This window comes from Neltuma alba, unplaced genomic scaffold, assembly GCF_004799145.2.
Source record: "Neltuma alba isolate B1F8T4 unplaced genomic scaffold, ASM479914v2 tig00011388_pilon, whole genome shotgun sequence".
NCBI lineage: Eukaryota > Viridiplantae > Streptophyta > Magnoliopsida > Fabales > Fabaceae > Neltuma > Neltuma alba.
Genome location: NW_021636081.1, coordinates 24,933 through 38,403, shown reverse-complemented (window position 1 = coordinate 38,403; position 13,471 = coordinate 24,933). Strand labels below are relative to the sequence as shown.

Sequence of the window (13,471 nt, the reverse complement as noted above, 5' to 3'; positions counted from 1 at the left end):
GGAGTATCCTTTAGATTTCCTACCAAGGCAAAATCAATTTCATGAACTTGTTGATCTTAAAATGCAATACAGCACATTAAAAGAACTTTGGAGAGAAACTCAGGTAACTAATGTCCTCTGCTTAGATATGTTTGTCTATAATCTGATGCATGTATCACTAGCTTCTTGTTGGTTTTTGAAGGCTTCTTTTCCTCTTTTCAGTTTCTGCAAAGTTTGAAGTTCATTGATTTGAGTCATTCAACAAACCTGATCAGAACACCAAATTTTGATAAAACCCCTAATCTTCAAAGATTAATTCTTAAAGGGTGTATAAAGCTTGTTGAAGTTCACCGCTCTCTCTGGCAACACAAGAATCTTGTCATTGTTGATTTTAAAGATTGCAAAAGTCTTAAGAATCTTCCAGCAAAATTGGAGATGAATTGTTTAGAGACACTAGTTCTCTTTGGTTGTTCAAAAGTTAAAAAACTTCCTGAGTTTGGTGAAGGTATGGAACGTTTATCCGAGCTTGATTTAGAGGGGACTGCTATATCCAAACTACCACAGTCATTGGTCAATTTGATTGGTCTTGTTATGTTAAATTTAAAGGATTGCAAAAATCTGGTTTGCTCCCAAGTGGTTTTCAAAAATTGAAAGCTATAAAGAATATCAATATTTCTGGTTGCTCAAAGATTTCAAGGCTTCCAGAGAATTTGAATGAAAATTATTCATTAGAAGAGCTCGATGTGGGTGAAACTGCTATAAGAGAAGTGCCTTCATCCTTGAATAATTTAAAAGTATTATCTCTTAGGGGACGTAAGGGCCATGAAGTTCGACAAAGTCGTTCCCTTCTCAAGCTGGCATATAGGCTCCAAAGGCCATCAAGTTCAACAAACTCTTTGTGATCTCCTTCTTTTTCAAATCTATCATCTTTGGGCAATTTACGTTTAAGTTATTGCAATCTTCATGATGACGCACTATCCAGTGGAATTAGCAATTTATCATCACTGAAAGTGCTAGATTTGTGTGGAAACAATTTAATTGAATTTCCTTCTGGCCTCATTTCCAAACTTGAAAAGCTTGAATGTATTACTTTGAGTGATTGCCCAAGCCTTCAGTCTTTGCCTCAAGTTCCAGCAAACCTATCAATTATAGAAGATTGTCCATCATTGAAACATTATGTTAGTTCCCAGCAACTATGGGAATTCATTGAGCAATTTGAATATCAGGTTTGTTTTATTTCTTTTTCACTGTTATGTCTTTCATGTTAGTCATTATAATTCTATATCATACCAAATTTTTTTTTTTCCGTTACAGACTCGATGTAGACTTGAAATCTCAGGTCAAACATGGAAATGCCACTGTTTAAGCGACTACATGTCTGCAATTATAACTTGGGATTCACAAGTTGTGAGTTATTTGAATCTCTAGTTTATTTAGTTTTCTTATCATTCTGTTTCTTACGCACTAAATATTATAATTTTCATCACAGTCTGACTTTATGCAACCGACTCGAGTATTAACTATTCCTGGTAGTGGAGTGCCACAATGGTTTCACCATAGAAACTATTCTTGTGCGGAAGATTGCCCATATGAGTATCCTCCAAAAAATGCGTCATTCGAAGTAAAAACTCCTGATTCTTGCCGCTCAGGTGAATGGTGGGGCGTGGCTGTATGCTTAGTGCTTGAAAATGATGTGGAATTTGCAAATTGCCGTGACAAGGTTTATTGGACTTATAAGGTTTCTAAAGATAAATATTCAAAGTCATTCCGTTGTTGTCACATTCATGTGCAGTCTAATTGTCGTCATCAACGATGTATCATCTATATGGTCTCTTCGTCCTCATAGGGATAAGACGATTATCGTAAATGCTATTTTTCTCAGTGAAATTTCTCGCTTGTCGTTGAGACGTTGACCTTGGGCTTTTTTATCCCCACACTGTTGGTTTTTCCTGATTAAAATTTTGTGTTCCATCTTCTATAATTTTTTTTCCAAATGTCTTAGAATGTTTGGAATAGAGCTTCCAAAAAGAAAAAAAACTTCTATAGAATGTATTTCAAAAAATAAGTTTGAGTAGAATGGATTTATTCAGTGATGCCGCCTGCATATCATATATTAAAATATATAAACAAGTCATCATCTATTTAGATCAGAAACGAAGCTAGAGTGATATTTTTCTCATGCAAAGGACTTGTAAAGGACTTGTAGAGGTTTCATAATAATTTTAAAGCACTTTCATACGATTTTTCTATAATCAGTTATAAATTTTTAAATTTGAACAAAAAAATAGATATGTATCAAGTAAATAGTAATCCAAAAGAAAAATACAAATTTTAATTTGAGTGCTCCGATTAACGGTTTGCAATCATAGTACTTTCAAAGTATGTAAACAAAGTGTTGAAATGACGTAGTACGTTAGAAGTTGGAAGAATGAAATTGCATGCCAGCAGGGACCAAGGTGAGATTCTGTATGCGTTTTCAGTGACGCCAAGAAAGAGAGAGAATGAGAAATTGAGAATATCCAAATTGCATATCATATATTATAATACATAAACACGTGCTGCCACCTGCATATCATATAATACATGAACAAGTGATATCATATATGAAGTGAGACAGAGATAGAGAGAATATTGTATTGAAACTCTATTTTATATTTCTTGTGAGTTTCATCACACTCTCTATCTGTGCCTCTTATTTTTGAAACACACACACACACACATATAAATCACTGACATTCGCATTAATTTTTTTTGGGAACCCACATAACGGTGGATCGAGAAAGGAAGTGGCACACAGGAACAGTCCCAGGCTTCACTTTTAACAATTGGAAGGACACATGTTTTGGGTTCCTAGTTGATGTCTCTCTGTGACAAACACATAAAGCTTTCATTCTGCTCCCATCAGCACCCCCCAAGGGCACTGTATAGGCAACTGTATTCTCTATTTTGTGACAGAGAAACACAGCATACGCGTAATAGAGCTTATGGCATACCGCCTGTGTCCCCCCCCCCCCTCTTCATTCCATGCAATATTGTGTATTCTTCTACTTCCTTTGTTTCCTCCTTCATCGCCTCTGCAGAGAAAGCATTCACATTTTTCCCAAGCTTCAAAGTAACAAAATCAACCATGGATTCTAAAGACGTCGCATAGTACTTTTGTTCTCCTTTGATCCCTGGATCTTCACAAATCTCAATTGTTGTCTTCATCTCCTTAGCATATACTGACCCACGTTTCTCGGCAAGCTTGTTCAATATTTCAGCCATCTGTTGTTAAAATACCAGATAACACATATCATTTGGCTATATATATCTTTTTTCTCAGTAGAATGAATGTGACAGTACTATATATAGCTTGGTTGAAGAAAAGGGAATGGATTTCGCAACTTGACGAGGCAGGAAGGAGGCATGGCTGTTGATGTTCATGAAGAGCAAGTTCATTTTATGACCGGCCTTCAAGTCCTTTTCCGAAAAGAAGACAGTCCCATTGGTGTTGTCATGGGGTGGGGTGCTATATCTAGGGTAGCCGCTAAATATCTTATAGTTATTTCGTGGAGAATGATAGTTGGAAGTATCAGGCATTTCATCGGCCATCTCACGCACACCGCCGTGGTTGGTGGTGCCACCACCTGAGTTGCCAACGTTGACATCAGAATGAACTAACCCAAATGACTGCATTTATTATTGTTACCCGTTAATCATACTAACCAGGCCAGTTGGGTGGAGGAGATCTTTGAGGAGTTCAGGCATGGGAGTATAGGGAAGCATGGACTTCCAATAAATCTCAGGGGCCAAGGCAGCATCATGAGCTGGCGCCACCAACACAACCTTCTAGTTCATAGAGACGCACACGTTCACATCTTAGTTCTGTCTGGAAAATAAAAAGGTGAGAGAGAATAAGAAAGGGAGTGGAAGCTCACAGTGAGAAAAGCAGTAATGATGGAAATGAGTGGAAACTTCATTGTTGCAAAACAAGTCGAGACCGATGATGCGAAACGAGAAACCGAGGGGAATTATATAGACACGGAGAGGGCCCCACATTGGGCTTTTGCTGTGAAATATGGGACCCAGACCTGGATATCCTGACATATAGATTTCATCATATATGAATATGCACGAAGAAATACAAATTAAAATAGGGAAGATTGCAACAAAGTCTCATCCAAAAAAATTAAATATAAAAAAGTCCCTGAAAATCATTAAATTATTCTCAACTCTCAAGGAATCTTATTGCAAGAGAATTTATTTATTTAATTACCAAATTATCTTTTTTTTTTAATTTGTATTGACAATTGAAAGAGCAGTCGTTGACAACTTAAGATGTAAGGATTGACAACTATCGTAGCAGGTATTGACAACCCATATATTATATTTTGTGATGTGCTATCAATACCTATAAACTTATATGTAATATAAAAATGCACAGTCGCATTATGCCACGAGAATAGCAACGATAATAGAACGGGGGAGATTAATAGAATAAGAAGGAATCGAGAGGTAGCAGCAGACTTTTGGGGGGGGGGGAGGGTGTATATGTATCAAGAAAGCCTAATTTTCACTTGCTAAGCCTTGATTAGTGACAGCTATTCTTAGCTGACATCATTACATCGTGTCTGCATACTAGTCAGAAGATTCTGTTACAATTCTCCCACTAGGGGACCCCACAAGTGTTGTGAAATTTATAAGTTCAAGAGGCTTTCCTCTTTGAATAGGCTAGTGTTTTGAGATTAGGCTCTCCCTCTAGGCTTATGCTCATCGCCGATTTCCTGACATAATTTATTTTCTTCTAGCTGTGTTTTCAATTGTCTCTATTTCAGATCAGAAGACGTATGGAATGATGATTTAGACCATATATGCAGTTATGGTAACGGGTTTTTTATGACTTCCGCTGCTATGAATTGCAGGATTTATATATCAAATCTTGGTTCATGATTTCCTCTGCCGGCTATTTTTTTTTTTTAACCATATGATGCATTAAGGATTGGTCCTACTCTTTCCTGTTTTGAGAAAAATTGACGATAAGCATCGCCTATGGTTCTTGATTTGTTACTTTGCTTTCCATCGATCTAAATACAATTGTTGACATTTGTCTACTTTGGTTCTTATACTACGGACTAGAAGGAGCACAGCAACTAAATCATTTATATTTTACATAGTCGTGGTTCATGATTTATAACTAATCTTTGGGGGTGTAGCTGTTAGACGTTACCGTTAAGTTGCCACTACTACAATTTATGACTATGCTGACCTAATTGGTTGCCGGAATGGAAATCAATTATCAAATATTGCATATTACATCTATAGGGATTAGTTCTAATGGAAAGGACTACTTCCTCACAACATGTTAAAACAAGCGAATTATATCCCCATTGTTTTTTCTTTAAGGCTCCACTGATATTAACCTTTCTATATCTGCAGACTAATTATTTTAGATCCATAAAATATATATATATATAAATAGAGCACAGAATTTAAATTATATATTCTACTGTCTTTATATATTGATAAGGACAGGTCACATAAAATGTCCAGACTTTTGCTTTTCATCAAGGATGCATCTATTTAGGGATGCTTGTTTAATTTTTTTTATTATTAAAAAATTAATTATTTTCTGAAAAAAAAACTCTTATATGATATTTTACCGTGTTTGATTAAATTTTTAAAATAATCAGAAAAAAAACAAAGGAAGTCGAATATATAATTTAGAGTATATGCGGTCTATATGGGTCTAAAATAATTGGTACAAATGAAGCTATTAAAAGGGTAAGGTCAGTTGAACAAGAACGAAATATTCAATATTTTATTTATTTATCTGATATTGCATATTTGGAATTATTTGTAGATATTCGAGATATATACTCGTTTATCTGAGTGTAGCCGCTAGTCAATTCTGATTGAATTTAGGTTTAGATTTTTACTCGGTCTCATTTAAATTAATATGGGGCCCATTTTGAAAATTCTTTATGAGATGTAGCACGTCATAAAATGTCACTCACTAACTCCATTTTTCATGAAAAGAACTACGATAGATTTCTCTAAGTTTTTGTTTGATGTTTCTTTCTTCATCTGGAGAAACCCGCAATGCAAATAACTATTTGCATATAATATATGGAAAACTTGCACCCGATTTAAGACATGCAAGAAAGAATGTAATAGCGATAAAGTTTTAGATTATATAAATGTTAAACTGTTGAAATTTTTCGTGATAAATAGTCTACTTGTCCAATATTTCATGTGAAGGATGTTGGTGTGGCGACATGCACTGGATGCGTGGCAGGATGCTCGGTGATTATAAATTAACTAACTAATAGCAAAATGTTTGATGCAAACAACATGGGAATAAGGCAAATGCACTTGTGGAAAATTTATTTGAGGATATTAAAAAAATTATTTAAGTTGGTTATTTGTCACAAATATGTATTAATCTCTTTGAACTAATTCTTCTCAATCATGTGCATTAGACGATTCGAATTATTCTTTGGTCAGAATTCCTTACAATAAATAGGGATATTTTGGGGAAAAAAAGAGAGATAAAGTGAATTGAAATATTATATTTAGGGCCAAATTCAACCCATAAGAAGGTAGAGTGTGCTTTCTTCATTCCTCCTCTTAAGGTCCGCATATGTGTTTATACCCACACACACACACAAAATGATTTTCTCCTCTCCCATATCTATTAATATCTCCTCAGAAATAAAATAGGATAGGAATAGATTTTGTCTCAAAATTCTTTTTTATCTTACAATTTTTATAAAAGAAGAAATATATAAAAGATAATTAAATAAGTATAAAAAATCTATAAATTAAACCAAGTTGCAACACCTCACTTTTATATACTAATAGGATCATTTTAACGTCTGTGAATCACTAACGCCAGGTTTCCGTCCTGGGAAAAGACAGGGAATTTTTTTTTCCTTTTCCTTCAACATTGGAATCCGTTGATCAAATGTTTCAAACCTTCAGATAACAGATTAGTGATCCAATATCAACCATGCTTTCAACTCAATCTATTATCACCTAAAATAATTTCATACTATACAATCTTATAATATTATATTAAAAATAAAGCAACGCTCTTGGTTGACAGCATATACGTGCACCTGGCAATGCTCTCCTCCTTCTTCTAAAGGATACAAAATAATATTTCCATAAAGCAAGTAAAGTTACTTGCCCGAATATTTACTATACAATTTACAGAATTATAACAGGTATCTCTGCTCTTCAATCAGCCCACCTTCTTCTTAAATAACCTCCTTGTCCTTCTAGCTACTAGCCTTCACTGTTCATCATAAATTGGGGGGGTGAGATTCCGAAGAATCCCCGTAGTAGTAATTTCCATCAAACAAATGTGCAGATCACATAAACATGCAAAACAAGCCATATGGAACAAAACCTTGCAAGCTAATGCAATTAAGCATTTATGCGCAATGACAGATAGACAAGCTGAATAAATAATGCGCAAATAATTGGCAATCACTGCCCCATGTCTGTTAGACAAGCTGAATAAGTAAAGCGCAAATAATTGGCAATCACTGCCCCATGTCTATCAGCTGCACGTGATCACAGCTAAATAATCCATGCAAGGAATTAAGGATTACATGTTCTCATGCTTTTTGAATAGCAATATGGCACAAACAGACATGCAGCAATCATACATAAGTGTAAGGGAGGAAAGAACTACTACCTGGTCTGCTTCCCTCCAAATCAAATCTTATCGTTCTCCTATCTTTCTGCTTCTTGGTGGGCTTGAGCAGATATCAAAACCTATCATGTTCGTAAGGATAGATCAATATTTGATCCAACTATAATTCATAAATTAAATAACTTTTTAAATCCCAAATCTTCTTTAATTTCTACCCTTACACAATAGTTGGTCACCCTGGATAATTTTTCTTATTCAAACTATTCTCTTTGGAATGCTTCCTTCCTTATCTCAACTCATAGTGTTACTTTACATAGTAACTGGTCATCTTAGTCAAAGATTTTATATATACATGTATGTCACTTCTAAGGACAACCAAGTGCCCTTCATACCTCAGTCACCGAATCCCAATGAAGTAAAAATAATTAAAATCCAACTTCACTAATTTTCACCCATGGCCGAGAGAGACAAATTGATTTCATCTTATTTCCAAGCCAAGCAATTTCAATTTCAAACCATCTATTAATCTTCTTAATCTTTGGCCTAACATTCCTCCAATAACCTTTCATAATCTGGGAATTATTCCTCAAACAATTTTCTAAATAAATTCTAAGACTCAATCATTTAATCCCTAAATTTTCATTATATTCAATCAATCCCTTCATTCTTCACCATTCATCTTACAACCCCAACTACTTCTCATATTTAAGTGCAATTCATAAATCCTTCGGTCAAGCCTCAAAATTTCAATCTATGAACTTTCTACATGCTCTTCCAATAATTAACAATAATCTTATCATTCAATTTCCTTTACTCTTAATTCAATACAATCTCTTCCATTCCTTCTGCTTAGCAATTTCTTACATTAACCACCATCTTAGTACACAAGGACCCTTCTCCTTAATTCTGAAAATTATTTCACACCTACGTCAATATCAAAGCCAGCTTTTGAATGCTTCTACTTCAAATCTGGAAATTTTCCTCAAACTAAAACTTTTCTACTTCCATATCTCAAAACTATTTAACTGTACAAATTCAGTTCCTACAAACATGACCAAGACGCACATATACATAAATATATATATCACATTTATCTAAAACGTGTTTTGCTCTTTCTGGTCCTATGAATCGAAATCACCCATCTCCTACTCATATAGTATTCTTTCTACCCATTAAACTATGTTCTCAAGCTCCTCTATATGTTCGTATGTCATTTACAATTCAGAACAGAACACTTTCCACACATGCATGAATCTGACTTCAACTTCTTCAGGTTATGTACCCCTGTTTGGCCGAATTAAAACAGAGCAACCATTCGGACACACACACACACGTAACTACTACCTCTCACTAGCTTCACAACTTGACAGCATGGAGGACCCCCATAAGCGAACATTGACCCCATAACCAGAAGCGAGATAAATCATGCCACTCGAAAATCATTATTAAACAATTCCAAACATGTACCCCTTGTTCGGACAGCAGCACAAAAACAAAGAAAGGAACATGCAAGCTCAAAAACTACTCCTACCAACTTCAGTCTTCTCGTGGAATAAGAGTTCACCGGTTCCCTTCATCTTTCCTTTACTTTCTCTCTCTAAAACCCATCTCTCTCTCCTCCATCACCGCCCAGACCACGCAGAAAACAGAAAAGAGAAGAGTGGGAGAATGATCAGGAGGCTCACCTCGGTCAAAAACCAAAATTGCATGCAAGTTTCAGGCGTCCGATCGGTACTTTCTTCTTCTCTGCTTCTCCACCGTTCTCTCTTCACTCTCAAGCTCTCTCAACGCCGCGGAAAGGATGAAATGAAGGAGACGCACGGTGCTGATGGTTAATAAAGAAGGCTACTCGTATATAAGCAAATTTCATGGACCATTTTGCCCCTCTAACCATTCTTATTTCCAATTTCATCCTTTCACTAAATTTCTGAAATCATAGAATAAATCCAAAATTTTTCCATGATGTTTTGTTTGGATTTTCCTTCTCTATTATCTTCTTTGACCCATGAAATAATGTCCATAAAAAGTTCGGGTCAAAAAATCATCTCCTACCTATTTTTCTTGAATTGTGGAAGAAAATAGCCCTTAAATCCAGAAATTAATCCTTAACCCATTTTAAGGATTTTATGCCTCAAATAAATTCTCTACATCATAAGATAATTTCCCTAAAATTTTCTAGTTATTTAGAAACCTCTAAGTATTTTTCCCTAATTTTCAGAGAAAATAAACCATTTTTCTCTTAAAATTATCTATTAAATTTATTTAAGCCACTTTTTGGGGAATGAACTTTTCCAAAATATTTCTAAACCTTGAAAAATCAATATTCCATAATTTTTCCTAATTGTGCTTGAGCTATTAAATAATTTTAATGAAATTTCTCTTTTCTGCTCATCCTGAGTCAGAAAATTCGGGGTGTTACACAAGTATACTTCAGAATTTAACCTATTTAATTATGAAATATTTACTTATCAATATTACTTGAAAATAGCAATTGGCAGGAGTTACCTTGGTTTTAAAATTATTTTGAATAACTCTTCTACCAAGAAAACTTCGAAAAATTCATTATAGTTTATTCAAGCGAAAAGTTTGTGAATTAATTGGTCGTCGTGAAGAAGGAGTTGCAGAGTCATTTCATAAAGAATTTTCAAAACATAGAAAAATTTGTCATAATTAATACTCACAGCTCGACAGAGATTTTATCAAGTCCAAAATGATTTGAGGATGCTCTAAGTTTACACACAAAAAAAAAAGGCTTTTATTTCCAATAAGGACATGCCTATTTAAAATTTTTCTTGTTTTAAACTCTAAATAAGAATTACCAACAAGAGTTAGTTTAGTTGGTAAGGAGTTGGCTTACAATTCACAAGTTGTGAGTTCAAATCCCATTGCTAATATAAAGACCTTATTAGTGAGCGATTTGTAAGTACTTTTCTAAGCATTCTAAGTTTAGAGGCATGCCCTCATCCTAGTGAGCTTTTGAAATCCAACTCATCTAAACTTTTTGCTTATAAGGAAAAACATTTCTAAACAAGAATTAATAAATGATGGTAGTTTGTCATTAAATTAGTGAAACGCTTGGCTGCAGCCTACGAAACATAAATAATAACATGGACTTGGGCACATGCAATGGACATCCAACACAGGAAGGTAACAAGTTTTTAATCGTCCAAGTGTTATTTGAACGGCTTTATCATATCTGATACAAATATTTGGTTTGTATTAAACATGGATAACACTCCTTTTTTAATTTTCTCCATGCTTTATATAGTTAACATCAGTTTTCTGGCTGTTACAACATTTTCCATTTGAAACTTCACTTGACTGGTGATTTTAACTCTACCAAGCTGTTCATTCCATGAAATGGATTGATACTGATCTCCACATCTACCAATTGTTGCGTGGTATATTGGTACAATACGATGCACAGTAGAGTACAGAAACAGAGCCTGTGAAGTGGATTCATTGGTCCAGATCGTCGCTAATAGCTGCCAATATGTCTCTATGCATAATACGATGCTCTTAAGTGCTGGAAACTCAATTGATTCAGAACTGAGCAAGGGAGAAATACGACAATTCAGGTCGGTTATTTCCTTCCCTTGAATGGTTATAAACGTGCATGATATAGTGCTATTTTGATTTCTTTCTTGTCTTCTAACATGTTTTAACAGATGCACTCTACAAATTAGTTTTTTTTATTCATTCATCAGTAATAACTGTGTTTTTTTTTTTTTCACTCAACTGAGTAATGACTTTATGTAAACATGAATGTTTATAAATTGCTAGATGATTCGGCCGCAGTTATAAGATGGGGAACAATTTCTTTATCGCGATATGTTATGTAGCTCATTGAAATTGCAGAAGAATCAAAACTCTTCTTGTTCTACTGCAAATTTATTCACTTTAAAACATGTAAAACAAGTTATTTGATTCCCAGCAAGTCTAGGGATGAAGAACAATGAGAGACCTAAAGCCGAATACAGGAAATATCTGGTAATCTGTGAAGCCTGCTTTCAGGAATAGTTTCTTCCATTCTTCCTCGGATCTCTCTTTTGAATTGAATTCAGCCGCCAACATTATGTTGAGTAAGAGCTTTGTTTCTAGCACTTCATGCTGCTCTTGCTTTTCATTCAACACTGTATCTATGATGATCACTTTTCCCCCTTTTCCATTGCCTGAAATAGCTTCCTTGGCATTTTTAAGTATCTTTAAGCAATCATCATCACCCCAGTCATGTAAAACCCACTGTAAAAACGAAAATAGATAGTAATCTAACATTCCAGGTATTTCATGTGTTTGAGTAATATCTGAAAATCAAATGATTTAATCTAAAAATGAAAAACTTGTAGAATTGCGAGGATGCAAGATTTAAATTTGTTATGTAACGTTGTATTTTTTATGTAGAATATACTTGCCTTAATCAGCACTGCATCAGCATGAGGGATGGATTTGAGCATGTCCCCACTAACAAAGCTCATATTGCAGTTTCCAGATAAGTTTGAGACAACCTCAGGAAGATCGAGCACCGTACATTTAAACTTAGGGAATGCTTCACAAATAATCATAGCAGCTGTACCAGTTCCACCGCCAACATCAACGATGGAATTCAGTCCATCAAAAACAGATCCCAAATCTTTCATTGCCAGTTTCATGAATCTGGAATCACTAGCCATTGCTTCTAGGAAGACCGCCAAATCTTCTGGGTTTTGAGTAAGGAATTCATAAACGCCTACGCCAAACGATGTCTCTCTCAATGTATTTTCCTCCCCACGAACCCATTTCCCCAAGTTTTGATACAAATCAAGCAAAGCTGGGCTTACAGTCAACTGAACCATTGAAGATATACAATGGTCTATGCCGTTCACAAGAAGCTGCGATGCAGAAGTGAGATCATATGATACTTCACTTTCTTCTTCTTCATTGTTGTTGCTTTTGATGATGGTGAAGAGGCCATTGTGAGCCAGCAAGCGCATGAGCCCTTTTATAAAAGTAGTTTTAGAGGGTGGAACTTTGAGATCTGATACCAACTGAGAAAGAGAGATGGGTTGGCCATGCTTGTGGATTATGTCCGGTATTTCAAGCTCAATTGCACACTTTAGACATAAAGAAGACATCCAAAGATGCATGAGTCTGTACAATTGGGCTTGGCCATGAAACAAGTCTGCTGTTTTGTCTCCAGTTCCATCCATGGCTGGGGAGAGCAGGAATTGTCAAATGAATTGATGCAGGTGCGTTTCCTTCATACAATTTATTCATTGTCTTGCTATAAATGTGTCTCGGTTTCTTGTTGGGAACTGTGATTTTGCCAAGTGTAAAACATGCATGTAAGATTACACATTAGCTAATTCATTGTCTTGCTATAAATGAGAAGGATACTTAATGTCGTTAAATTTGATTCTTTATTATTAAAACAATATTACTTCGTCCCTTATTATAAGATCTAATTTTTTGAATGGATTTGTCTCTTTTTATAAGATCCTCTTTGAGTTTGTCTAAGCATTTAATGTATTATTACCTATTTTACTCCTAATTTAATGCATTTAATATATTCTCTTTCTTCATTTATCTCACTATTACTCTCTCATATATGCCCATTTATATATAAGGGTATATTTGAAAAAAAAAATTGTATTTGCTATGTATTAATTGCTTTAAACTAATTTTAATTATTTTCTTAAACTGCACAATTTAGTTAAAAGGATCTTATAATAAAGGATAGAGGGAGTACTCCGTCTAATCCTATATATATAAAATATAAGTAAAAAATTGGGTAAAGTTAATTAAAGAGAATAAATGTTAAAAAAAAATATTTTTTAAAAATCTTCATTTGAGGAGGGAGAAAGCGAATGAGAAAGA

The 13,471-nt window shown here is 34.7% G+C and overlaps 1 protein-coding gene and 1 pseudogene across 1 annotated transcript; both read right to left on the bottom strand.

The window, feature by feature from the left end:
• Positions 1–2,720: 2,720 nt before the first annotated feature.
• LOC114712653 (BURP domain protein RD22-like) lies at positions 2,721–3,938 on the bottom strand (annotated as a pseudogene).
• Positions 3,939–11,557: 7,619 nt separating this feature from the next.
• LOC114712649 (flavonoid 4'-O-methyltransferase-like) lies at positions 11,558–12,833 on the bottom strand. The gene is made up of 3 exons (XM_028897201.1): positions 12,474–12,833; positions 12,031–12,248; positions 11,558–11,860 (listed from the first exon to the last, which is right to left on the bottom strand). Exons 1-3 carry the CDS (start codon positions 12,802–12,804, stop codon positions 11,558–11,560), a joined length of 852 nt encoding a protein of 283 aa, XP_028753034.1. The 5' UTR covers positions 12,805–12,833.
• Positions 12,834–13,471: the final 638 nt, after the last annotated feature.

Coding starts and splice junctions, on each gene's coding strand:
- LOC114712649 (XM_028897201.1), bottom strand. CDS start 12,804: ATGGATGGAACTGGAGACAAAACAGCAGACTTGTTTCATGGCCAAGCC. Junction 12,249..12,473: donor ATCGCAGCTTCTTGTGAACG/GCATAGACCATT, acceptor TGGCAATGAAAG/ATTTGGGATCTGTTTTTGAT. Junction 11,861..12,030: donor CTGATGCAGTGCTGATTAAG/GCAAGTATATTC, acceptor TCGTTTTTACAG/TGGGTTTTACATGACTGGGG.